The sequence below is a fragment of the Cryptosporidium muris genome, genomic scaffold, assembly GCF_000006515.1.
Source record: "Cryptosporidium muris RN66 scf_1106632353999 genomic scaffold, whole genome shotgun sequence".
NCBI lineage: Eukaryota > Apicomplexa > Conoidasida > Eucoccidiorida > Cryptosporidiidae > Cryptosporidium > Cryptosporidium muris.
In genome coordinates this window covers 676220-700804 of record NW_002196571.1, presented here as the reverse complement: position 1 = coordinate 700804, position 24585 = coordinate 676220, and the positions used below count along the sequence as shown (strand labels likewise).

Below are 24585 nucleotides of genomic sequence, written 5' to 3'. Positions count from 1 at the left end.
CTATTTTTTTAAAAAAAAAAAAACAGGGGGATTAGTTTTGAAGGGTCTTGCGGTTTTTCTTTTTCATAGTTAGGGGACTCTAAATTAGATTTTTGTTTCTAACTTCAATTACATCAGTACTTACAAACGTGTTATTTGCGTGTTAATGAATTTGAGTCTATTCTGAGTTATATGGATAAAAGTTACAGTACAAAAAAGTTGAATCTGGAGGCAGTTGAGCTAAAGATTCGAAATGGTGAGAGCGAAGATATTGAATTGAATGATGACAATAGAAATATAGATATTACTATAAAAACGAAAGAGATATATACAAATTTAGATTTGGTTGATGGATTTGGGCGAGAAAAAGATAAATCACAGTCTATAGAGAAAGGTATAAGTAACATGGATGAAGTGAACATACATGATTTACCAAAAGATGATGATTTACCAAATACTCCAATGATGGGGGTTTGTTCTGGTAATATAGGAGAAAAAGCAAAGTGGTTGAAGGTAAGAAATATAATCAACAAATATTTACATTTCAAATGTAAATTATTTCCAGATATTACTGCTGAACAATCTTACATTTTTACTTTGGCTTATTTATCATATATGATGTTATATTCTACTAGAAAACCATTTTCAGTTGTGAAGATGCAAATTCAACAAGATTTGAATTTAACAACAACAATTTTAGGATGGATTGATACAACATTCCTTGGTTCTTATGCAATAGGTCAACTATTCATACCTACTTTATTTGAATCTGTACCAGCTCATAAATTATTATGCATAGCATTTATGTGTTCAGCAGTATGTTCTACAATATTTGGAAGTACTAGCAATTCATCTATCTTATTAACTAGTTGGTTTTTTAATGGATTATTTCACGCTGGAGTTTTTCCTTTATTAGTCAGATTTCTAGTTTCATGGTTTTCAAATAACCAGCGAGGAAAAGTTTTAGGTTTATGGACAACAAGTCAACAGGCTGGTGCTATGATCTCTACTGCATTTGCAGCTGCTATTTGTACTAAATTAGGATGGAGAGCTGTATTTTATATTCCTGCATGTGCTGTCTTTATTTTTGGGATAATTATATATAATACTTTGATGGATCCCCCTTATCAATATAACAGGGATAGATATATAAAAACGGATGAATCTAATTGTGCTAAACAATCCTCTTTATCTTTGTCTAGACGTTCAATTGTAATGCCTGAAATAGTTTTATTAGATAAAGGAAATAATTCATGTGAAGCAAAAGGATTAGATGATAATATAGATATGGATTATCAAGATGTATATATAAGTACAGATAAGAAAATGGACACTTTATTAAAGTCAAAGAATAATAATATGGAAAAAAAGATGACAGTTATTAATTCTGCAGATTCTAATTATCTGAGCTCATCTTCTCCAATGAAATTGAAAAATATGCACAAACTAATGGAAATTTCTCTTGATGATTTAGATAGTACGGGATCAACTTGTAATTCAAGTGTTATGGATTATAATACATCTAAAGCAAAGAATTTAATATCACAGGGTAAGACTAATAATAGAGAATTTAGTAATGAATTCAAACAAAAAATATATTTTTTATTCCTTGTTCCTAATTTGGTAAATATAGCAATTACATATTTCTTTATAAAATTAATAAGGTATTCACTGTTATTTTGGTTACCTTATTATTTAATACGTGAAATGAATTATGACCCTTCAATAGCTGGATATTCATCAATGTTATTTGATATTGGAGGTATATTTGGTGCAATTACAGCAGGTATTGTAGCAGATGCAATGTTCCAAGGTAAAAGAATAATGGTTGCTTGCTACATGTCAATATTTATGGTTTTAAGTTTACTATTCTTTATCTTTATAACTAAAAGGAATTATACTATACTTATCTTACTTGGGATAGGTTTGATGGGATTTTTTATAGCTGGTCCAGATAGTGTTCTTGGATCTACTGCAGCTCAAGATACTATTGATAATTCTGGATTTACTTATAAATCATTGGATACAATGGCTGCTGGACTTGTAAACGGACTTGGATCTTTAGGAGCTGTTGTACAAGGAACATTAACTGCATATATTAGTGAGATATATGGTTGGGATGCACTTTTCTTTTGTTTATTTATATTTGGTATCCTTGCATTTCTTATTCTTATACCAGCTACATTTGACAAGAAGCCAAAGGTATCAAACAATATAACCAACTAATATTAAATTTCTACTACAAATTTGATCTTCATCATTATTCTTAATTACTATTTGGTAAGTGAATTACAATACAGACTTTGAATATTTTAAATCCTAATATAATGTATAACTTATAATGGTATATTTTCTTGGAAAGCAAAACTTTGTGTCTCAAAGTTTGTTATATCACCAGAAGTTTTTCTGTATATATGAATTAAGTTTGTTATATCTTTCAATGGTTTTCTATCTTGTATATTATTGGTAATATTTGCAGATACTTGTGTATTATTTACTATTGTTAAAATGTTAGGCGAAATTTCATTCAAAGATGAAGATATGGCACTTGATCTATTACTTATTGTCATGACTCATACCTATTAAAGCCTTTAGATTATACAGCTTAATCAGATTATAATAATGAATATTCCTTATCTTTATATATGAGAATTTGTCTCACTTTATTATTATCTACTAGGTAATACCGCTACAATTTGATTAGAAATTATGGAGAGTAAATAAGTGTTACCTAATTTCTCTTTTTAGAATTATTTATATTTATAATTATATCATATTGAGAGTTGCACCCATTATGAACTCACTTTTTTTTTATACTCTTTATATTAAAATTCTCCCAAAGCTAGGAAACTTAAGATCACGATGAAGCGCGTCTTAGCATGAGAATTAGGGTTTTGAACGTGTTATGTTTTATAAGTTATTTATGAATTTATAGGGTTCTAATACTACAAAGTTTCAAAAGGAAGTATAATTAAATATACTGCAATAATATCAAATATAGTTCATATTTATTAATATTTGGATAGGCAAAATCTTAGGGTTTAGAAATGGATAGTTCTAATCTACACGTGTTAAGTATTAAAGATGATGAAAGTATAGTAATAATTAATGAAGTATTATATAATAAGTTGGTAAGTATATATAAAATATTTGGGGCAATTATTCCATTCTTATTCACTACTTTGCAATAATATCGCACTATTAGACTTCAGTTTGTAAAGATGTAACAAGCTTAAGTAATGGTATCTTACGCGCTATTCAAAATACTTCATTACACTTAAATCAAGAGGAACAATTCAGAAAAATAGTTGTAGATATATCTAATCTCGTAATTACAGGACTTGTAATAGAGGATAGTGTCTGCTTATATATAAGTGAAAAGTAAAGAATCCTCTTATTTTAATATCTTGATATGTATTCATAATTTTGTTAATTAGATAAATTCTCATTTTTTTTTTCTAATTTAGTAGTAATAAATTTACTACGTCAAGAATTATCATGTGTAATAATTATAATTCAATGAGGATTAAAGAGCTATATGTATGGCCACCTAAAAGTTCAGAAATTGTTTGGAGGAATTCTGGACCTAATATCTCAACATTATTAACAAATACAATACTTCCAGTAAATAGTTCATACAGATCCTCTCACTTATATTATAATGTATATTCTAGACGTATTTTAGATTCTGAAACTGAGTGTTGTATGAAATTTTGTAATGGGAAGTGTATTGGATATAATGAACCTATATTAATATTGAGATGTGGAATAAATGAAAATAATATAGAGATTTTAACATTTGAGAATAAGTTTGAGGATTCAGAAGATTCATGTAGTAATATTGGTTTGTCACTGAAAAGAATTGCTTATATTAGTGAAATATTTGAAACTCCAATTTATGATATTGCTGTGCAATCTAGTAGTGATTTTAACTTTCCTTCATCTTTTGGGATATATATTTATCTCCGTTCAATGACTTATTTATGTGTAATTCAGCTTTATTTAGATAATTTTTTAGTTAAGCATAAGATTGTATTTAATGGAACAGTGGATAACTTTTTAAAATATCTCAAAACAAAAGATACTCAAAAATCAATATATTCTATCGTTGCTAGTCCTTATGATTTTTGCGAGATTTCGGCACTTTTATCTAATGGAGTTATTATTAGACTTAATTTTCTGGAATACATAAATAGTGTTAATATTTACACTGTAGAAGATTCTGAATCAAAGAAGAGTGATGAAGTTTTTCAGTGTCTTATCTATGGTTATAATTCAGATGTTTATTTTGTTGGAGGAAAATATATTTATTTATATAATTGCTCGAAAGATAATAAAGAATTATATAGTGATAATATACAATTAGATAGAACAAGTAATAAAGATGATGATTATTTAAGGAATATAAATGATACATTTTGTGGAGATAACTCTAATAATGAGTCTTTTCAACAAAATTCAGGGATGAATAACAATAACTTCACAATTGATGAAATGAGATGGATTAATGAAAATAGTGAAACTGTATCATATTATACAATGAATAATGATGAAACTAGTGTAAATAATGAAACTATAAATGGTACAGAATCTTATACTATATGTTCAAACAGTACTCATAGTATTTGCAGTGTAACTATGTTATATCCTTGGAATCAGAATCTTCGTACTACATTTAAAAGTAGTGTAAGTCTATCTGATAGAACTGTTAGACTTGAATCTTTGAGAAATAAAAATGTTTCATTATCGAATATAACAGCTTTAGCTTTACATCCAATATATCCATATATTTTAGCAGCTGTAGATGTAAAATCAAGCAAAGTGGTAGTTATACATACAAATCAGAATACAAATATACCACTAGCTGAGTTCTCTATTCCACTTGTAGAAAGTGTGAATAGTAGATGTCGTTTTATTCAATGGGTTTATCCTATTTCTAATCAGAAAGAAAACAGTGATATTAATAATAATATTGCATACAAGATTAATCCAAATGATTATAACACTGAAATATCAGATAACAAGGGTACTACTGGGAATATTGGCAATCTAATATTTCCTATGATCTCTAATTTTTCATTTGATTCTAATAATACTAAACAGGATCAAGGCTTAATTTTATACCTTGGATCTTATCCATATGCAATATATGCAAAAATATCTATTCAACCTTCTATTCACAATATAGATGAACCATATATATTGAAAATAATGGAGATTATTAAAATTCCTTTAGGGATATGGTCCTTACAAAATGATAGGGATTATTATGTACCTAGAAATACACAGTTAATTGAATCTTCCTTAGATATAATGGATTTTATTCTTGAACGAAATTCAGTAGATGACAATGCTTTGGCACAGAAATTTCATGGTTTAACAGGTATATGTACCTTGGGATATAATGTGAATTTTGGAGTTTGTCAACAATATAAACAACATGGTTATGAAGGGAATTTCTTTGTGGCACCTAGTACAAGTAAGCATCATATACCAAATATTTATAAGGATGTTCTTATTATATTAGGGTTAAACACTTGTGGGAGACTTACAACTTGTTCTATTTTAAAAATACAAAATAGCGATTCAAATCCAAATTTGGAACTTAGTAATTCATGGTTATATAACTCTATACAATCTATTATTTTAAATAAATCTTATTTTTGTGCATATCTTGATCAGAATTTCTTTGAATTAATGAAAATAAACTATTACAATAAATCATGTATTAACCTATATTATAATCTACCTAGAATTGTAAAACCTCGAAAATCATTGAGGAAATGTTATAATTCCGAGTTAGAGAATGCAAATGAACAGTTTTCTAAAAGGAAATATTATAATTCCTATATTTATAATGGTCTTCAAATACTTGAATTAATACTTTCTACACCTAAAAAAGGTGTCAATATGATAAATAATAATTTATCTTATCAAGATTCTTTAAAAATTAAAGGAATTCCACCAGTAACTAATAGTTTTGATTATAGGAGAGAGTTTAATACAATGCCAAATGACCCTTGGCTAAACGATGAAAATATTTTACATATCCCATCACCTACGAATCAACCATATCCACTATGTACTTGTAGATACTTTGAAATTAATAAAAGTGACAATTCATATCATTTTGATAACAAAAACTTTGAGGATAAAATAAGTGTTGAAAGGCCTTTTGATATTGTTGGAATTAAACATATGGACTATTCTATAACACTAGAAGAACTATTATCAAATAGTATACATGAAGGATTAGATTTATTATTAACTTCTGAACTAGAACAAAAGGAAATACAAGAGACAAATTCAGAAATAGGCTTAAATAAAGAAAATTCTGTATACCAAATACCAATTGATATATTAAACTCTCTTGCAAATCATATTACATGCTTACCATCTTTGCCTGTATCAAAAAGAATGGCTAAAAACTATTGGGAATACACTCGATCTAAATGTAAAGATAAGTGGAAATTAGCTAACTGTTGCTCAAGGTTAAAACAACCTGGATGTATAATAAAATATCTAATACAAGATGATCAATATCAATGTAACTTACTAGATAATTCTAACTACAATAATTTATCTAGTGAATGTTTTATTGAAATAAATCATTATGTAAATTATGAACATAGTGATAATAATAAAATTAAAAATAAAACAGATCATGCAAATTCTCTAGTACAAAGAGGTACAATTATTAATGAAGAGCTTATTGAAAAACTTGGAGAATATTGGATGGAATCTTTAATACATATAGATTTAAAAGAAGATATATATAGTCAAGATGACAAGTTAATTGAAATAGACCTATCAAGTTGTGATCTATCTTCATGGTATAATTATCCTTTAGTAACATTTGAAAATATAACATCTAAAATAGCTGAAAAACACAAACTTAAAACATCTATTTTAAGTTTTGTTGAAACTCAACTAAGCAATATTTAATTCAAAATGAGGGTTAAGAGAAATATCACTTTTATTTTGATTTAGGTGAGTTTATATATATCACTGAAGAATGTTGAATTAATGATGTATATTAAAAGTAGTATATATTATGATCAACTATAAATATTGTATTAAATATTTTAATTAAATCTTCAAGATGTTTAGCATTTTAGCTACTTCTTAACTTCTATTACTCTATTAGATCTCAAACTCAATAATCTCTTTTATCTTCATATTCTTCATGTACTTCTTCATCTTTATTATCTTCCTCATCTTCATAATCTTCATAATCTTCATAATCTTCATAATCTTCATAATCTTCATAATCTTCATAATCTTCATAATCTTCATAATCTTCATAATCTTCATAATCAGGTAAATCATAATCTTTTCTAGCATTCTTTTCTTTTAAACAATCAGCTATATACTTTTTTTCTAGTTCAATAATATCTACGGATGTTTTTCCATAGTTTCCATATGAATCCAATAATTCAGCATTCACTTCTAAGAAATGTAATCCACCCTTGAATATATCAAGTAAATGACATGCTTGCCTATGAAAACCAAGGATATGTAATGCAGCAGAGAGAGCTTCTGCACAAGATAATTCATATGGTCTACCATAATGTGTTGAATTTGCAGCTACAAGAAATGGAAGTAGCCTTTCATTACCATTGTGAATCCTACGAAGTGGTAATTCTTCAATTCTATTCCATGAGCAATCAATAGCTGCTATACCACTCTTTATTACTAAAGGTAAATCTCCCAATGACAATTTCTTCTTTGCTCTGGGACTTAATATTATTCCTGGCCACTTTTTATTGCATCTAAGATTTCTAACATATCCAAAACGAATTAATTTGCGGCCACTACATCTATTAATATCACATTGGCAAAAGTCCCATAAACCAAGTTTGATCTCAGATTTATTATTATTTTCTATATATGTCTCAACTTCATATTTGTCTTTTTTTTCATATATTTCATCTCTAAAATTCTTATATTTAAATTTATTAATATTAGATAATGAAGATTCCTCTACATGTTGATCAGAATCAATATTATATTTCCCAGTTCGGTACATATCCTAATTTTATAACAAAAATATACTAAGGTAATAATATTAAAATACTTTACAATTAAAACAAAATACTAAATTAAAGAATCTTCCTTTAAATATATCAGGTAACAAATTATCGAATCTCCATTAACAGTAAAATCTACAAAGTATAAATTATCATTATATTCTGAATTGACTAAGAATGAAATAACGTTAGTATACCGCTCTCATATAATAATAAAAAAAAAAAAATAAAAATCTTAAAGATATCATATATCACCCTTCTGCTTGACAGCCGCTATAGCTCAGCTAGGTAGAGCGCATGGCTCTTAACCATGTGGTCCTGGGTTCGATCCCCAGTGGCGGCGTGCTCTTTTCAGTACTTTTTGTAACTTACAATTTTACGTTTAAGGAGTCCATATTATATTATATAGCAGATTACTGCATGCAATACAAAGAAAAAAGAGTAGATATTTATGAATTATTATTGAACTAAAATTAGAATATATAATATAAAGTATTTCAGAATTGTTAGTTGTACTAATTACTTTAATTATTTCAATAGATATATTGACTAAATAATTATATATATTACAACAATATATATGCTTATTTAAACCTTATTATTTAAGTTAATTATTTATATATAAAATAGTTATATACAGAAATTCTTGGGAGGTACTTTTTCTGGGATTTTACCCTTTTCAAATGCATCATTTTTAAAGGCTTGTTCCTCCCACTCTTCTAATTGAACTTGACCATATTCTATGTCTATATTTTCTTGGTGATTTTTATTATTATTAAAAGATAAAACAGGTATTGAAGATGAAAAGGGATTATTAATAGATGTAGAATTATTGTTAAATGGAGAATTTGAAACGAAATTAAGACCTGTTTGTAAATTTAATGTATTACCAAAAATATTTGTATTATTATTCATACCATTATTACTAAATATATTATTATTATTACTTGATACTTGAAGTTGTGTATTATTTGATTGACTTGTGTTTATATTTGGATTAGTCAATATATTATTTGTATTATTGATACTAGAGTTAAAGGGAGAAGTAAAGTTAGTTGCCGAGCTTGTAGTAAAAGGGCTCTTAAATTGTTGATTAATATTATTACTATCATTACTTGATAGTCCAAATTTTGTAGAAGATGTAAATGGGTTATTATTAGTAACAATATTTGTATTATTTGATGAATGACCGAATATATATGAATTACTACCCAAGAATAGAGATGCATTATTAGAATTATCTGTTATATTAGATTTATTTGAAAATAAATTACCAATTTGGGAAAATGATCCTAAATCAAGAGAATATAGTTGATGTTGTAAAGGAAGTTTATTAATTTTTCGTCCTTCTTCAATAAAATCTGTATATAATTTTTGAAGATTTTTCAAAGATTCCATATATAAAGATGGCCAATCACTAGATGGTATTTGATAAAATATCCATCTAAATTCTTCAAAATTTAATGACATACTTTTGAATACAAGTTCTTGTCCTAATAATCCTATAGGTCCAAATGGCCAAACTCCACTTTTTATTACAATACCAATTAACTCCAAAGTTTGTATATATATATTTAAGGTTGATGTTTTATTTGTTGATATAGAAGTATTACTATTATTAAATGGAGAAGAAGTTAATGTAGAATTTGTGTTAGAAAATGGAGATATTCCATTGAATATATTCCCCCCAAAAATATTTTTATTAGTTATATTTCCACCAGAATTACTTGACATAAATGGATTATTAGGAGTTGTGTTTGTATTTGATTGGTTTATTCCATTATTATCTCCAAATAAATTACTCTTTGGATGATAATCCCTACATTTATCTCCAAATCTACAAGATCCTCTAAGAAAGAATTGGCAAGGCCTTCTGTTACTCATAAGTAATAAATTGGGTTCTTATATAATCTAAACATATAGAAATTAATGTTATATCGCGATATTTTTACTATAAGCAAATATTGTACAATTGTTCTGTTGCGCCTATAAAAGATTATAGCGGAAGAATAAAAATAATTGAACTAAAATACAATAATATAGTATGATTCTTAATCCTGATTATAGGCCTCTTAGAAATCCTGAAAATCCTGTTGTATTTTTAGATATCTGTTTATCAGAGCCAAAAAATCATATAGGGAGATTGGTAATTGAATTATTTAATGACTTAGCTCCAAAAACATCAGAAAATTTTAGGCAGTTTTGTACAGGAGAATATAAACATAATATGAAATCTATAGGATATAAGGATTGTATGTTTCATCGTGTTATTAAAGATTTTGTAATACAAGGTGGTGATTTTATTAATAATGATGGTACTGGTAGTATTTCTATATATGGGACTTATTTTGCAGATGAAAATTTTATTCTTAAACATGAAAAGGCAGGTTTAATATCAATGGCTAATAATGGCAAACCAAATACAAATGGTTGTCAGTTTTTTATTACTTGTAGTTCTTGTGAATGGTTAGATAATAAGCATGTTGTATTTGGACAACTCCTTGGAAATGAATCTTTTGCTACTTTAAAAAAAATTGAAAATGCAACTGTAATACCTCCATTAAATAAACCAAAAATTCCAATAGTAATTTATCAATGTGGTCAATTATAGAGTATAATTATAAGCAAATAGATAAGGAATATTTATATAAAATATGTAGAATAAGCACTAAATAAAAAAGTATAAATTAATAGAAAGATTAAAAATTGAAGCTTATATAATTGTAATAATTTTATTAATAATTGAGATATTTGTAATATTAGTAATAACTATTTTAAATTATATATATTAAATTATAATTAATTAAATTAAATTAGGAGTTAAATTAAATATAGTATTATTTTTATTCATATGCAATATTACATTATTATTTATTTTAATTATGAAATATATTAAGTATAAATTTATAAAAATAATGTTAGATATCAATAAATAAAACAATTTTATTATATACTTTGTGAATTATGTAAAAATCATAAGTACTAAAATACAGTTACCGAATAATTTTCAGCTTTAAATATATTATGTAATTTATATCTCGGTAATAAATTATTAATGTGAATCATAAACTCACATTACATATATATATCTAAACAAATAAATATGTACAACTTTTAATATTAAAATATCACTTTATTAGATTATTAAATTGTTATTTCATCAAATTAATCTAGTTTAAAGGTTAAGGTAATATATATTTCAATATATTAAGTTCTTAATAAATATAGATATTATGCATATGAAAAAAAGAATTATACTAGTTAAAAGTACATTAATGTGTTTTTAAAAATTATATATATTGATAAATATAAGCTAAAATACTATAAAAATTCTAAATATATACTGATTATAAGGTTTATTACTACTTAAATAATTAATATATTCAGTAATATAAAATTTTCACCAAACTATATCACGTCTTACAAAATATTTCTGTAGCTTGTTATTATTTATTCCAGATTTTAGAACTTTAGATTGGATATATTTCCCATATTGTGTGGTTTCAATAATTGTACTTTTTGGGAGTCTATATTTGGTTTGGTCAAGTTTAGAAGTTTGCATGCATTTATATACATCATTATGTGCTATCTTGAGTTGTTTAGTTCTTGAATTATCATAATTAAATAGTCTTTGTTTATATACATAAGCTAGGTTACGATGTACAACTTTTTTACCATTTGGTAATCTTAAATCACCAAATTCTGTTATTTCTGCACTCTTTAAGTTATATACACTTAAGACATCACCTACTAATATGTCATCTGAGTTCTCAATATCTTCCCATTCATCTGTATCATTTTCAATTGTTTTTATTTTGGAAGGTTTTATATATAATTCTTTGTATGATTCTGAAAAATCAAAGAATCTTTCAATATCTTCTTTTTGTTCTTCTAAATGATCACCTAACATTGTATGGCCTAGACTTATCATATGATCCCTAACAGCTGATAAGGTTGAAAATGTTTTATCACAAAATAAGCACATATGCCCTTCAAATACTTTCTCACCCAAATACAAAGCTAATCCTTCTGGATCATTTAAATATTCCAAATTTGGAATAACAAAAGAATACTTATTTCTCATATATATAAAACATTTTTCTAGATTATCGTGTACAGTATTGTCAAAGTAACAGTATGTAATACGATAAGGTAATGGTTGGTTCCTTATGAACATATTAATATCATTTCCAGTCTTCTTCTCAAAATTTTCAATTCTTTTATCATCTCTATGTTTTAAATGTGAGTGACCCTTTTCAATAGTAGTTTTTGTACTTTTCAGTAATTCTAATTTTCTATGAAATGACTTTTCATCTATAGGACCCTTTCCAATTAGCTTTCTTTTTAAATTGTAACTATGCCACTCAGTTCTGTAATGATCACGGAGTTCCACTGAACCATTTAAAGCAAAATGACAAACTGTACAGTTTGAAGAGGTCATTTTCTAGGTATAGAGTATTAGCTATTTACTCGGATTTGTAAATATTTACCTTTATTCAATTAATAAAAGCCTTAGCGCTCATACACATATAAAAGTGGCGCTTTTTTTTTCTTTTTCTTTTTTTTTAAACTGAAAACTTGGGGATTTGTAAATCTATAAAATTTCATTTCATACATATTTTGGGGAGTATATTAGAAATATTGTAAATAACTATAAATGAATTTTATCATACATTCTGTTTTCTATTATTTTACTTAAAATGTACTTCTTAAAAGGTATTTAGTATAATGTCTTTTTTTACTCTTCATATTTTATAAAATATGAGTTTTACTTATATTATAATGAAAAAGTAATCATATCATTGGTAATTAATCAAATAATTGTGCTATATTTCTATAATCTCTACTTTTTTCTGTCAATAGCCATGTTACTATAACTTTGGTTGAGTATGCCCCACAGTGCGAGCTGTTTTCATTATTTAGAACTAAAAAAAAAAGAAAAGTATGGACAAAGAAAACGAAATAATAGAGATTGTAACTCAATATATAAATGATGAGAATTTTTACAACTTTAATGTGGCTGATATACAAAGTGATGGGAATTGTTGTCCATTGAAGATTATAAAACGATATCAGATATTAAAAGTAGGAGTAGCTAATCTAAAGAATAATCCTACATCAAATATTGGTGGGGAAAATTCAATAAATCCTTTGGAATGGCTATTGAGATCACTTTCATTATTAAATTTACCAAGGAACCCTCAATATTATGACTTTTCACATCTTAGTGAGTCTGAATTAATTGAACTAAAGAGAAAAGTAAAGAAACAACTCAGAGAGTTTGATATAACTTACCAAAAGAAGTATGGCCAATTACCAAAGAAAAATGATAAAGAGTCATTAAGGCCTTTATATATCTACTATAGAAAGCTAAAACAATCTATTGAAGCAATGAATAATATAGAATTGAACAAAACATCTGAAAAGCCTGATGAAGATAAAAAAAATATTGAAAATGATATAGATGCTACATGTGACCACTTTGATAATATAAGTATCACTGCTGATAATAATGAAACATTAAATCATGAAATAGCTAATAATAATATTTCAAAAGAAAACCTTAAAATAAAAGTTCAAAACTTAATTAAGTATAAGAGTAAATTACGAGGTGTCTTAGAAGAATATGAAAAAGGATTTTATAAAATTCATAACCGTAAAGTAATGTACCAGAAGGATTTATTACCAATAGAGGAAAAATTTATTGAATATAAGGCAATAAAACAAAAAATTAAACAAATTGAACATATAATAAACTCAGATTCTAACTATAGTAACAAATAAAAATAAATATAACTGATATAATTAAATAGAAATGGGTAGTTAAGTAAGATGAATATAAGAAAAAATATTTGAATATTGCAATGGTGATGGGAAGATTTAGTAATTTATTAAGTACAATATAAGAAATATTCGACAAGTTTATAAAGTCTTTAATATTTTTTTTTTTTTTCTTTTGGTCGGTCTTTATTTTCCCTCCTTTTTTACAATACTTTAAATAATCTTTAACATAAATCTTAAAATATAATGGTTACAATAATTAGAATATTAAAAATAACGGTTTGATAAAATCTTTATTATAAAGATCCAGTTTATTAGTTAGGTAATACTAAAAGGATAGGTAGGAATTATTAGCATTAGTTCAGCTACTCATTAAAATTCACATGAACTACTTGTATTCATCTGTTCCCAAATTAGACAATAAATACTCACTTGTACTTCTAAAACTTTTTGAATTAAATATATTATGGAAAGTTGTAAACTCTCCTTTATTATATTAAGTATATGTAAAGTAAAATTTTAAAATTTTATATTGATACAGCACTCTATATAGATGGTATATATTCCCAAATAATTGAAGTTTGTCAAATTTATGTTAGAATATTAGTTGTAGTAGAAGTACCTATTCTTAATCTAACCATGAACATTACTTTAAGTAGGAAAAGAAAAATCATATGAATATTAAAATATATTGATATTTTATTCACAAATATTTAAGTAATAGTTCCTTAGTCTTAAAGAAAAACAAAAATATATTAGTAAGGAATGAAACTTTTAATACTATTGCAAAATACAGCTAGTAAAGATATTTCATAAATTTTATTTACATCTACAATTTCTATATTCTTAGTGGTCTAGAATTATGTGACTTTAATAAAGTATTTGATTGGAAATGTTGAGCTAATAGTACAACATGAGGCATAAATCCATAAAAGTTCATTGTAGAACTAATATTTCTGGGTGTGATTATTTCATTATCTCTAATAAATTCCATTGTTCTTTGTTCATATCGATAGAATCTCCATCTAGAAATAACTTTCTCATCTAATAGTAGCTTGTCCTTTACAATATTCTTGATATCTACTACTTTACTATTTCTAGGAGCTGTAATTAACAGTGCACAACCACCTGAATCCATTTCTTTCGTAGCTTGGATAATTAATACATTATATATATCTCCTTGTTGAAGTAGACGTCTCTCTTCATCAGTATAATCCAATTCTAGCCTTAATGTGTCAGTAAAAAAGCTTAGATATATTGTTTTTCTATTATTTTGTTGGTTCCTAACAGACTGCATATTAGCAATTTTATCATTTTCACGATATATACTAAACATACTACTGCTATTTGAGCCTTCAAAAAATCGTAAATTATCAATAGATCCAAATACTTTATTGATATCTTCACCACTTTGTGTAATTATACAATTCCCAGATGCTATGTCCTTAATAATATCTCCAAAAATATCAAATAAGTTAGCATTCACAAAGTAGCGGCTCCTTAAATTGAGATTTTGATCCATACAATCTATACAAAAGATGTGTTTATTTTCGTCTACAAGAGGTGAAAATGTACAATTCAACAAAACAATACCAATAAGTGAGAAGTTATGGGTCCTACTATGGTGATGATTGGGATATAATTGATGAAGAAGATGACCAACAGTCTGTACATATTGATTCTCAGCTAATAGCTTATAAATTGAATAAAGAACAGTATCTGAAGATGATATACCACTACGTCCAATAGCTAAACATCTTGGATCAACATGAATAACTTTACAGATATAGAACCAAGTCTTTAAGATGGGCCACCTTAGATCTAGTTTAATGTTATGTACCTCTTTAATTTTTATTTTACAATTTGATCCTGTAACTGTATTGTTTAGAGATAATGAAACTGGTGATTTATCTTCCATATCAAAAGTCCCCACATTTTGAAGACAATTTTCAAAGAGTAAAGATAAATTTAAAGGATCCCAAATATTTATGGAAATCTCCACGGTATTTTGTTGATTCTCAAACCAATAATGGAAATCTAGAACTGGGAATTCTGGTAATTTCAGCGAAATATCATGAAGATCTGAGACTTGGTCACTCTGTGTAACTATATCCTGGTCTAACCAAGAAGAAGATAATGAAGGGATTTCTAGTAATGATAACTGCAGTTCATCCCGTTTAGATTTTATTACAGAATCCTCAAGATTCCATGAAAATATCAAACTGGAACCATTTGTAAGTTGCAATTGATTAATAGTATAACGAGGGTCTAACAAAGGAAATAGTCTCCCCTGATCTCCAATTTTTTCTTGACAAATTCTAAATTTATATTCTTTAGTTGCATCATCAGTAATGTGTGGAACTTCATGAATACGTCCTAATAATATACCTCTCTTTATTTCCATAAAGATGTAATCATTTAAATCCTTTAACTTCGTATTTTGAGATACCATAATCATGCCTATATTATGAATATTGTTAATTGAACTGCCATGGATATAGCTCTCATTTATATCTGAGGAGAATATGTCAAAATATCTTAGAACTAATAGGACTTGATACCCACCATCATCTAATCTTCTCAGTTTATTCTCTATCTTTTCTCTTTCTTCCATGTAAGATTCATCTAGTGTTATGCCATTTTCCACTATATCATATTCAGGTGGGGTATATAAGCACATATATAATGTCGGACAGGATGAATCCCACAGTCCTTCTCTATGGTATCTACGACATAGGTCAGATAATACAACATTCCCACTACTTAAATTACGATTTAAGTATCCCCTATTCCCCAAACCATTTATTGTAGAAGAGATACAGGTTGAAAATAACAAGCATGATGCCCCAATATTCCCATCATTTTGTCTATTATCATGGTTTTCTAAAAGAAATAGGAACGACCCCAAATTGTTATTTGTATCATTAACAGTATGATTAGAGTTTATCTGATTATTTCCACTTTTCCTACTCCTTACAAATTTCTTTTCTAGTTCAGAGTGTAACTGATTAATAGGAAAGTCTCTAGGACATTTGAAGATACAGTTCCAAGGAAATGAATGAACTGTATTATGAAGTCCAGATAACTTCGACCTTGTATTGTGAGATATATCGTAACTTATTGAAAATATTAATTGTATTCGGACATGTTCATTAATATCATAACGAAGTTTTTTCCTAGTTTTCAGTAATTCAGTCTCCCTTCTACACTTTAATACTAAATCAGAATTAATCTCTTCTGGTATGGGCTCTTTAAGTAGTTCGCTAACCAAATCTCTTTTTACATATACTAATATGTAAGCAGAATGAGTCTTCGATCTTCTTGGTATATCGCGATCTGGGTTACCTAAATAATCCCAAACATCATATTCATATCCTCCAAAGTTATCTTCCATAGCTGTACTTGCTGAAACAACTGTGACCTTTTCATCATCAAATCTAAGCCAGTTCATGTTAGGTCTTGGTCTTATATAAGCATAATAATGTCCACTATGAACATCACCTTGATGAATAACAACTGTATGTAATACATACAAATCCTTATCTTTACTACTTATATTTCTATTGGACACTTCATTACCTCTCTGAATATAATTAGATAAATCCAAAACTTCAGGGAAAGCAAAGTAATCGTTCAGTTTGACCATATCCATACTTTGAAGATTAAATTGAAACCGTTTTAGATGAAATTGGATAACTGGCGGAAACCTCTGGAATCTAACACCCTTCTTAGCTCTTTGTTTACCAAATCCTTCAGCTTCATAAAGATTATCTCCATCTAAAATTTCTTCCTCAATAAATTTTTCTAAACTCTCTTCTAAAGAATTTACTCCTTTTACATCTACTTGGAGATCGTAAAAATTCTCAGTACGTTTGGAAGTACAATCTACATCTAGACATTCAATGTAATTCTCATACTCTCCTTCAAAAAGAGCCTTTATAGTTCCATCCACATTAGTATTCTTCATTTCTTCCTCCAATCTATCACATAGTAATCTATTCAATTCTTGTGCATCATGTTGAGTAAAGGCATCTGCAGCATCCCATCCAAAAGACTTTAAAAGTTCTCGACAGCTTACTGCATCACTACTCGTTTGTAACTCATAAAACAAAGTTTGTAGGGCCAAACTAATTCTAGTAAGACTCTTATTAGAATTATTGTTATATTGTTTGTCAGAGTTGCTCACATTTGATACTATACTTTCTAAACTTGTCATCCCTTCGTTTAGCATTATCATATCTGATTCAAAATCTAACAAATGTCTAGCATCCTCACTTGACCAGTCAATTGCATCTGATGAGGCATTTCCTAATAGCATTACTGGTAAATTCGTAGATTGAATGTCTGGTGATGAAGTACTTGGGGGAGAATTTGTGTTGCTCTGAACTTCAGGAGAAAAAGAATAGCTACTTTTACTACTAGAGCCTTCAGGCGATTGTGCTGAGTCATTAGAATCTGATGGATCACTTAACTGTTCAACATCTAGTGGAATAGCATAAACTGCTTTCCTAAAGTGACCAATATGGTACAAAGATTGCAGTAAAGAATTCATATAGCAAGTAGCGCCTAGGTTACGTAGTCCAACATAGCCAGTAGCAGATCTTTCAGTACCTATAGTATCCATATTACCCTTACCATATGATGTTGGCTCACATGTGATAGGATATACACCAGCTCTGAATACTACAGTTTCACTTGTTGGGTCCATAAAACCACTTTTTGAGTCTAAAAGTGTCTTCAAATTGAAATATTCACTCCATCCTCTATCAGCTTCTGGTCCTGCAGAGACAAATTCTAAATTCTTCCCAGGGTTCTTCTTAATGATATTCTCTCCCTTAAAATTAAATATATCACTCATAAAGTGAGATTTTCTGTAGTCCCTTTGGTTTACCAAAGTAACAGTATATCTTGTATTGATCCATACCCAGTTACTTGGCCAATTTTCTAGTGGAACTGCCTCTAGATATGCAGATATATGACCATCTAAAGATCCTCCTGGAGACAACTTCACCTTAGGTAAAATCATTAATCTAAAGTTAAAGTTCCTATAATTATGTGTTTGAGAGTACAAACGATTCCTATTATTGCCATCACCATTGTTCATCATATTCACTATTTTATTTCGAAAGTCCCTCACAACAAACTCCAGTTCATTAGGCAAGCATTGTGGAATATGTAGATAATCATATTGTTTCTCTATACCTAAACCACCATTCATGGTCGATCCCATTTGTGGCTTACCAATAAAACGGTTACTTGGCATCTACGGAACAATAATTTACTTATCTTAGTTTCCTTCCATTTAATAGTATAAAATCTCTGTTTTTGTCAAGCTTCCCCCGCACTAATTCAAATAAAGCCTGTACAAACTTCCTAAGGTACCCCCATTAATATAGGAGGAATGGAGCTAAATTTGGCTGTTATTAATAGTAGATTTGACGAGGGGTAGGGGGGGGGGCAAGGATAACTTAATACTGAGACAGTACGCAAGTGGTATTTACTCACTAGGTGGATCTGGTGATCGAATCATTGTATAGTATTACCGCCATGACGTTACTATTTTACTATTCTATACAAAAATCTGTTGGTTTCTTATTTGAGCCTTTTTACTTTCCTCTATTGTGAAACTACCTTCTATTGGCTACAAAACTCTAAAAATTATCTTTATTTAGTCTTTATTTTCACATAAGAAGGTAATATTCTACTCTATTGATAAATGTAAAGTGGAAATTACAAAGACTTTAATGTGATGTATTTTGAATAATGTTTTGAGATGCATGTATGCATGCATATAAATAGTGAATATTACAACTATTGTGTCTCTCTTACTACTAGGGTCAGAATTTCGATAATATTAGATATTTTATACTACTTTAAAATGCTAACATCTATAAAAATAGACTGTGCTTTATATTTAAGTATTATAGGATCACTTGCTAATTAAGACCTCTATTAAATATGGAATAAAAGGAGTTATTCTAGTTTTTAATGATATACCTTGTTTTTTTTTTCTATTAACTTTATTACTCATAAAATAGCACTTTTAAATCTCAAATTGGTAGCATATAAGCTAGTAACTTAATAATATTTCATTTTAATTTACACGAATAAAATAATACTATAGAATACATGAATTTGTGGGAAATGAAATAATTACTTTTATTAGATAATATATTAAATATATACTTTAATAGAACTATAAATTGAGTTAATAGTAAGAAGTTCCTTTTAAATTACATTTAGAAAAGATAGTAAGGTAGTATTTGTTGAGGATATTTATAATAAATTTAGAACTATAAGGATATAGTATAGTGTATTTTTATAATCATATCTAGAGTGGATCGAATATAAATATATTAATAAGTTTTAGGTGTGTATGTATTAGAGAAGTGAACTTTATCAGTTTTTATTACAGTTCACATTTAATTCTAAGTAATATTTCTGTTAGTAAAGTCTTTAAAAATTGAATTTATAATAGGTAAAAATTAGAAGACTAGTTTTGATATGTGTATTGCATGGTTTTAATTGTAGGATTACTAATAAAATTAATAATTATACTTTTACACTTTCATATTAAATTTCTACTTGGCCCTACTTTAAAAAATTTGGTAATATATATTAAGGAGAATCATTAAATATTTTGTTATCTTGTTTAATATCTGTATATTGTATCATACTTTCATATACTTGAGGGGAATATCTTCTAATCCATTCTAGTTGATTATTTAAAAAATCAATATCTTTAGAAAATGCCTCTAGTTTAGTATATAAAGCTTCATTAACTTCTTTGATTTTATTATTTTCACTCCTCAGTAAGCTCATATCTTCTTTACAAAAATCATTATCAACTTGTTTTTCCTTCATAATTCGATCTAATTCTTGAATACTTTGTTGTAACTCTTCTTCTTTAGATTTTAGTTTATAATTAGTTTCTATAAGTTGGGTATACAAAGTCTCATAATTTGTTTCTAGTATAGATTGTCTATCACGCCATTCAGTATCTAATCTATGTAATTCGCTTTGGAGCCATTCAGTATGTTGCTTATTCTTCACTAATTCATCCTCTAAAGTTTCTCTGCTTTCCTTTTCTCTCTCTATTTGGTTATTCAGCTCAGAAACTTCCCTAATATGATCATCTTTTAATTGAATTAAATGTCGATGTTCATTAGTTAATATTTGGTAATCCTCTTTCAATTGCTTATTTTGCTCAAAAAGAATTTTATTATTATTTTGTAAAGATTTTTTAGATTCTCTATATTCCTCTAGTTGTTTATTAATTTGTTCATTCAATGTTTCCCTCTCTAAGATTTGCTTCATATTTGTCTCCAAATTACACTTTTCACCCATAACTTCATTCAATTTATGCTCCAATTGATTAATAGTATTATTTCTAGCTTCATTTTCAATAGTTAATTCATGAAACTTGTTTTTATATTCGTCATTTTCCTTCTCTACATCCGCAAGGAAGTGCTTTGTACTTTCATACAATGCGAGTGTCTTATTTTTCTCTTCAATTGAATTTGTTAATTGACCACTTAAAGTATCTATTTGACTTCTTAATGAAGTCACACTTTCCTGCAATTGATTAATATAATCTGTCATTTGATCAGAACGACTCTGAAGATCAGCCTTATCATCTTGTATTTTCTTAAAGCTGCTTTCACTTGATAATAGTTTATTTCGTAAGTGGTCTATGTCTTCTTGGAGCAATACTGTTTGCTGCTCTAGTTCCTCATTGTACTTCTCCATAAATGCTATTTGTCCCTGATATTTGTTATTTAATTCCATGTTAATACCAGCACTCTCTTCCTTAAGAAACTTAATGGAGTTTTCAAGTGATTCCCTTAAATTATTAGATTCTTGTAGCTCATTGCTTAGTACCTCAATCTGTTTTTTTAGTACCTCTTGCAAATCTTTAGATTCAGATAATAGTTCTTTCTTTTCATCTTCACAATATATTAGTTGCTTGTTCAACTTCTCAATTTCCCCACTTAAATTCTCTACATCCAATTTTAATTGACTCATCTCCTGATTAGAATTATTGAAATTATCATTAGCATTAGCTAGTTCTTGTCTTGAATGTTCAAGTTCTCTATATATCTTATCTAATTCATCATTCTTATTGTTCAACTCTGTCTTCAGAAGCTCAGTTTCATTACTTTTTTGGTCAAAAAGAGATCTTCCCTCCAAAAGTTCTTTCTGTAAGATCTCAAGCTGTTGATGCAAATGTTGAATATGACTATAATATTGTTGTAGTAATTCATTACTAGAGGTCTCTCTTACTACAAACTCGTTTTGTAACTTTTGCAAAGCTTCTTCATATTCTTGTGTGATTGTAATATGAAGGCTTTTTTCAGTCTCCAGTTCTCTTCGTAGATCTAATATATCAGTTTCATATTGTTTATATATATTGTTATATTTCTTAGATAATGCTTCATACATCTTCCTAGTGTTAACATACTCTCTCTCAATTATATCACAATTTGTTAAGATTGTATTCATTCTAATCGAAATATCTGAAAAAACTTCATTAGTTAAATTACCAATACCACTTATAGTATCAGTAGCTGAATCATATTGTATAAATTTTTCTTGGATATTGTTGTATATTAAATTTAGGAAATAACTTATTTGTTCTAATTTTTCATGTTTAATATTTTTACATAGTTCTTCCAAAGTTATCGAATCACCATAGCTAGTGGAAGTATTGTTTAGGTTTATATTTGAGTCTGAATTATCTAATGATTCGTTTAATTCCTGTATATGATCATCTCTAATTTTATTTGTTTCCATATCAATTACCTCGTATTCCTCAGTAATTCTCAATCCAAATATTGACAGCAAATCTAATATGTCATGATCTACTGAATTAATCTTAAACTCAGCATCTTCCTTATGATTACTTCCTACTTCATCATTTACATCTCCATTAATAGTGAAAAAATTGTCAGCTACTCTTTGCCTTTGACGTAGTACTCTAGCACACGACAAAAATTCCATATCGCTCTCTGAATTACTGATAGTTGAATCAAATTTGTTGTGTACTAGTTCACTAGAAACCTTTTGGATAGATTCTAATACTTGGTCTTCTTGTACAACTTTTTCCTTATCAATATCCTCTAAATCATTTTGTTTTATTGAATTTTCAGCTGGAGATTCCATTTGAGATCCAATATCTACATTAATATTTTTTATACTATCTTCATCCTTAGGAGATTTCAGCTGTTGAAATTTAATATCTTTCCTAATATTTTGTTGACCATCTGAAAAATTATTATTCTCCATAGAAGATTGCATAAATGATGTATTTATTGACGATTCTGTCAGTGTGTTCTCTAGTTTCCCTAATCGGCTAATTATATTTGGTGCATGCCCATTTTCTATATAGTTATATCCAGTATAAGTAGGAACATTAATAACATTTGATGAAATAGTATGAGATGTTAGTGAACAAATTGATGAATAAGTTGGTGGATTTATAGATGAATGGGTTGAGAGCTGATTAGTTGGAGAGTTGATATATTTTGCAGGTAAATCGTTGATAGTATTTAGTTTAAAGTTTTGGGAAGTAGAGGGTGAATTTCTTATCAAAATATTCGGAGTAAGCTGTCCATTAAGTGAAGTGGACTTGTTGGGACTAGAAGGTATAATCATTGGAGAGGAGTTCATATTTTGATTTACAGATGGAGGTATATTTGAAAACGTTTGAATAGGTGTTTGAATATTAGATGAAGGGTTACCTATAGGAAGTAAAATACTACTTGACAGTTTATCGCTTGTCTTATTAGTATTGGCCATATAACCAGTAATATTTTTAGGCTTATTTGCATCAATATCGGGATAAGTCTTCATTAGACGACTTTGCTCCTCATTTAAAATATGGCTACCTTGAAAGTAGTGCTTATTATTTAAGTCGTCTTGTCTCTTGTCAATGCACTTCATATTTGGAGATTTATGGCTTAAAGAACCTTGAATATTTAAAGTATCTTGTTCATGACCATTGATCTCTGTATTGTGTTTAGCTAATTCAGTATTTTGATTGAATCTAAAATCATTACTAACAGGGTTCTCTTCAGATAAATTATTAATATCTGTATTTTTAATTTGAATTAGTCCATATTGGTTAACTCCCGTATTGTTACCTTTTTCATTTGGTATATAGCTTGCATGAAGTCCTGAATTAGGAATTACATTATAGAGATTAGCAGAAGAAGTCTTCTTAGCTATATTCAATCCAGGAGTTTGTACATATAAATTTTTCTTTGTGTTTACAGCCTTATTGTTGTATATTGCATCTATGTCTTTTTTTCTTTCAGTCATAATCTCAGTTGTAGTAGGACGTTTGGGAGGAGGAGGAGGGGACTTCATTTTGTTCTCTATTAAGTGTTCTTCCCCCTTCACTACCCAACTTTTTAGTTCCTTATTATAGTAAAATTTATTTTCTTCGCCCAAATTTGCCTTTATAGGCTTTGTTCCATCCTCTTCGGCCCCATCTCTTCGTCCAAATAGTTTTTTCAGCATTTATCCTATATAAGATCATACATATACCATCAGGAAATCTCCAGTATAAACAGAAATAAGATACAAATTCCTTATATAAAAAAAAAGAAACTCTAGTAGATGTTGAGTGGGGTCTTCTCTTTTTTTTTTCCTTTCGCCAGCAAAGTTACTCAAAAGCTGCTATGCATATCCGGGGTTTATATTTCTGTACAAAAACCCGCCTTAATTTATAGAGGCCTTTTTAAGACCCGCTAACAGCAAGATCCTTAAGGTATGCTTAAATTAGTAAATTTTA

At 27.9% G+C, this 24585-nt stretch overlaps 9 protein-coding genes and 1 non-coding gene across 10 annotated transcripts, besides 17 other annotated features; 5 read left to right on the top strand and 5 right to left on the bottom strand.

Moving 5' to 3' along the window:
* Position 1: 1 nt before the first annotated feature.
* Positions 2 to 23: a sequence feature (AT_rich).
* Positions 24 to 171: 148 nt separating this feature from the next.
* Positions 172 to 2205, top strand: CMU_025540 (major facilitator superfamily transporter; the record flags this gene model as incomplete). The annotated part of the gene is made up of 1 exon (XM_002139860.1): positions 172 to 2205. The coding sequence occupies one exon, from the start codon at positions 172 to 174 to the stop codon at positions 2203 to 2205; it is 2034 nt and encodes a 677-aa protein (XP_002139896.1).
* A 522-nt stretch (positions 2206 to 2727) lies between these two features.
* Positions 2728 to 2751: a sequence feature (AT_rich).
* A 747-nt stretch (positions 2752 to 3498) lies between these two features.
* CMU_025530 (uncharacterized protein) lies at positions 3499 to 6924 on the top strand (the record flags this gene model as incomplete). The annotated part of the gene is made up of 1 exon (XM_002139859.1): positions 3499 to 6924. The coding sequence occupies one exon, from the start codon at positions 3499 to 3501 to the stop codon at positions 6922 to 6924; it is 3426 nt and encodes a 1141-aa protein (XP_002139895.1).
* Positions 4278 to 4300: a sequence feature (AT_rich).
* Positions 6614 to 6637: a sequence feature (AT_rich).
* A 118-nt stretch (positions 6925 to 7042) lies between the features above and the next one.
* Positions 7043 to 7074: a sequence feature (AT_rich).
* A 61-nt stretch (positions 7075 to 7135) lies between these two features.
* CMU_025520 (uncharacterized protein) lies at positions 7136 to 8008 on the bottom strand (the record flags this gene model as incomplete). Its single annotated transcript, XM_002139858.1, has 1 exon — positions 7136 to 8008. One exon carries the CDS (start codon positions 8006 to 8008, stop codon positions 7136 to 7138), a length of 873 nt encoding a protein of 290 aa, XP_002139894.1.
* Positions 7915 to 7946: a sequence feature (AT_rich).
* A 205-nt stretch (positions 8009 to 8213) lies between the features above and the next one.
* Positions 8214 to 8243: a sequence feature (AT_rich).
* A 35-nt stretch (positions 8244 to 8278) lies between these two features.
* Positions 8279 to 8352, top strand: CMU_025510. The gene has a single exon. It is a non-coding gene; the product is annotated as a tRNA-Lys (tRNA).
* Positions 8353 to 8559: 207 nt separating this feature from the next.
* Positions 8560 to 8646: a sequence feature (AT_rich).
* Positions 8640 to 9893, bottom strand: CMU_025500 (zinc finger, CCCH type domain-containing protein; the record flags this gene model as incomplete). Its single annotated transcript, XM_002139857.1, has 1 exon — positions 8640 to 9893. One exon carries the CDS (start codon positions 9891 to 9893, stop codon positions 8640 to 8642), a length of 1254 nt encoding a protein of 417 aa, XP_002139893.1.
* Positions 8894 to 8957: a microsatellite.
* A 160-nt stretch (positions 9894 to 10053) lies between the features above and the next one.
* On the top strand, positions 10054 to 10620 carry CMU_025490 (peptidyl-prolyl cis-trans isomerase, cyclophilin-type family protein; the record flags this gene model as incomplete). The annotated part of the gene is made up of 1 exon (XM_002139856.1): positions 10054 to 10620. The coding sequence occupies one exon, from the start codon at positions 10054 to 10056 to the stop codon at positions 10618 to 10620; it is 567 nt and encodes a 188-aa protein (XP_002139892.1).
* A 58-nt stretch (positions 10621 to 10678) lies between these two features.
* Positions 10679 to 10753: a sequence feature (AT_rich).
* Positions 10754 to 10783: 30 nt separating this feature from the next.
* Positions 10784 to 10840: a microsatellite.
* Positions 10841 to 10864: 24 nt separating this feature from the next.
* Positions 10865 to 10962: a sequence feature (AT_rich).
* Positions 10963 to 11289: 327 nt separating this feature from the next.
* Positions 11290 to 11410: a sequence feature (AT_rich).
* Positions 11410 to 12450, bottom strand: CMU_025480 (zinc finger, C2H2 type domain-containing protein; the record flags this gene model as incomplete). Its single annotated transcript, XM_002139855.1, has 1 exon — positions 11410 to 12450. The coding sequence occupies one exon, from the start codon at positions 12448 to 12450 to the stop codon at positions 11410 to 11412; it is 1041 nt and encodes a 346-aa protein (XP_002139891.1).
* Positions 12451 to 12551: 101 nt separating this feature from the next.
* Positions 12552 to 12576: a microsatellite.
* Positions 12577 to 12953: 377 nt separating this feature from the next.
* On the top strand, positions 12954 to 13793 carry CMU_025470 (uncharacterized protein; the record flags this gene model as incomplete). Its single annotated transcript, XM_002139854.1, has 1 exon — positions 12954 to 13793. One exon carries the CDS (start codon positions 12954 to 12956, stop codon positions 13791 to 13793), a length of 840 nt encoding a protein of 279 aa, XP_002139890.1.
* A 148-nt stretch (positions 13794 to 13941) lies between these two features.
* Positions 13942 to 13962: a sequence feature (AT_rich).
* A 315-nt stretch (positions 13963 to 14277) lies between these two features.
* Positions 14278 to 14324: a sequence feature (AT_rich).
* A 304-nt stretch (positions 14325 to 14628) lies between these two features.
* CMU_025460 (ubiquitin carboxyl-terminal hydrolase family protein) lies at positions 14629 to 19053 on the bottom strand (the record flags this gene model as incomplete). Its single annotated transcript, XM_002139853.1, has 1 exon — positions 14629 to 19053. The coding sequence occupies one exon, from the start codon at positions 19051 to 19053 to the stop codon at positions 14629 to 14631; it is 4425 nt and encodes a 1474-aa protein (XP_002139889.1).
* Positions 19054 to 19937: 884 nt separating this feature from the next.
* Positions 19938 to 19983: a sequence feature (AT_rich).
* Positions 19984 to 20408: 425 nt separating this feature from the next.
* CMU_025450 (uncharacterized protein) lies at positions 20409 to 24311 on the bottom strand (the record flags this gene model as incomplete). Its single annotated transcript, XM_002139852.1, has 1 exon — positions 20409 to 24311. The coding sequence occupies one exon, from the start codon at positions 24309 to 24311 to the stop codon at positions 20409 to 20411; it is 3903 nt and encodes a 1300-aa protein (XP_002139888.1).
* Positions 24312 to 24585: the final 274 nt, after the last annotated feature.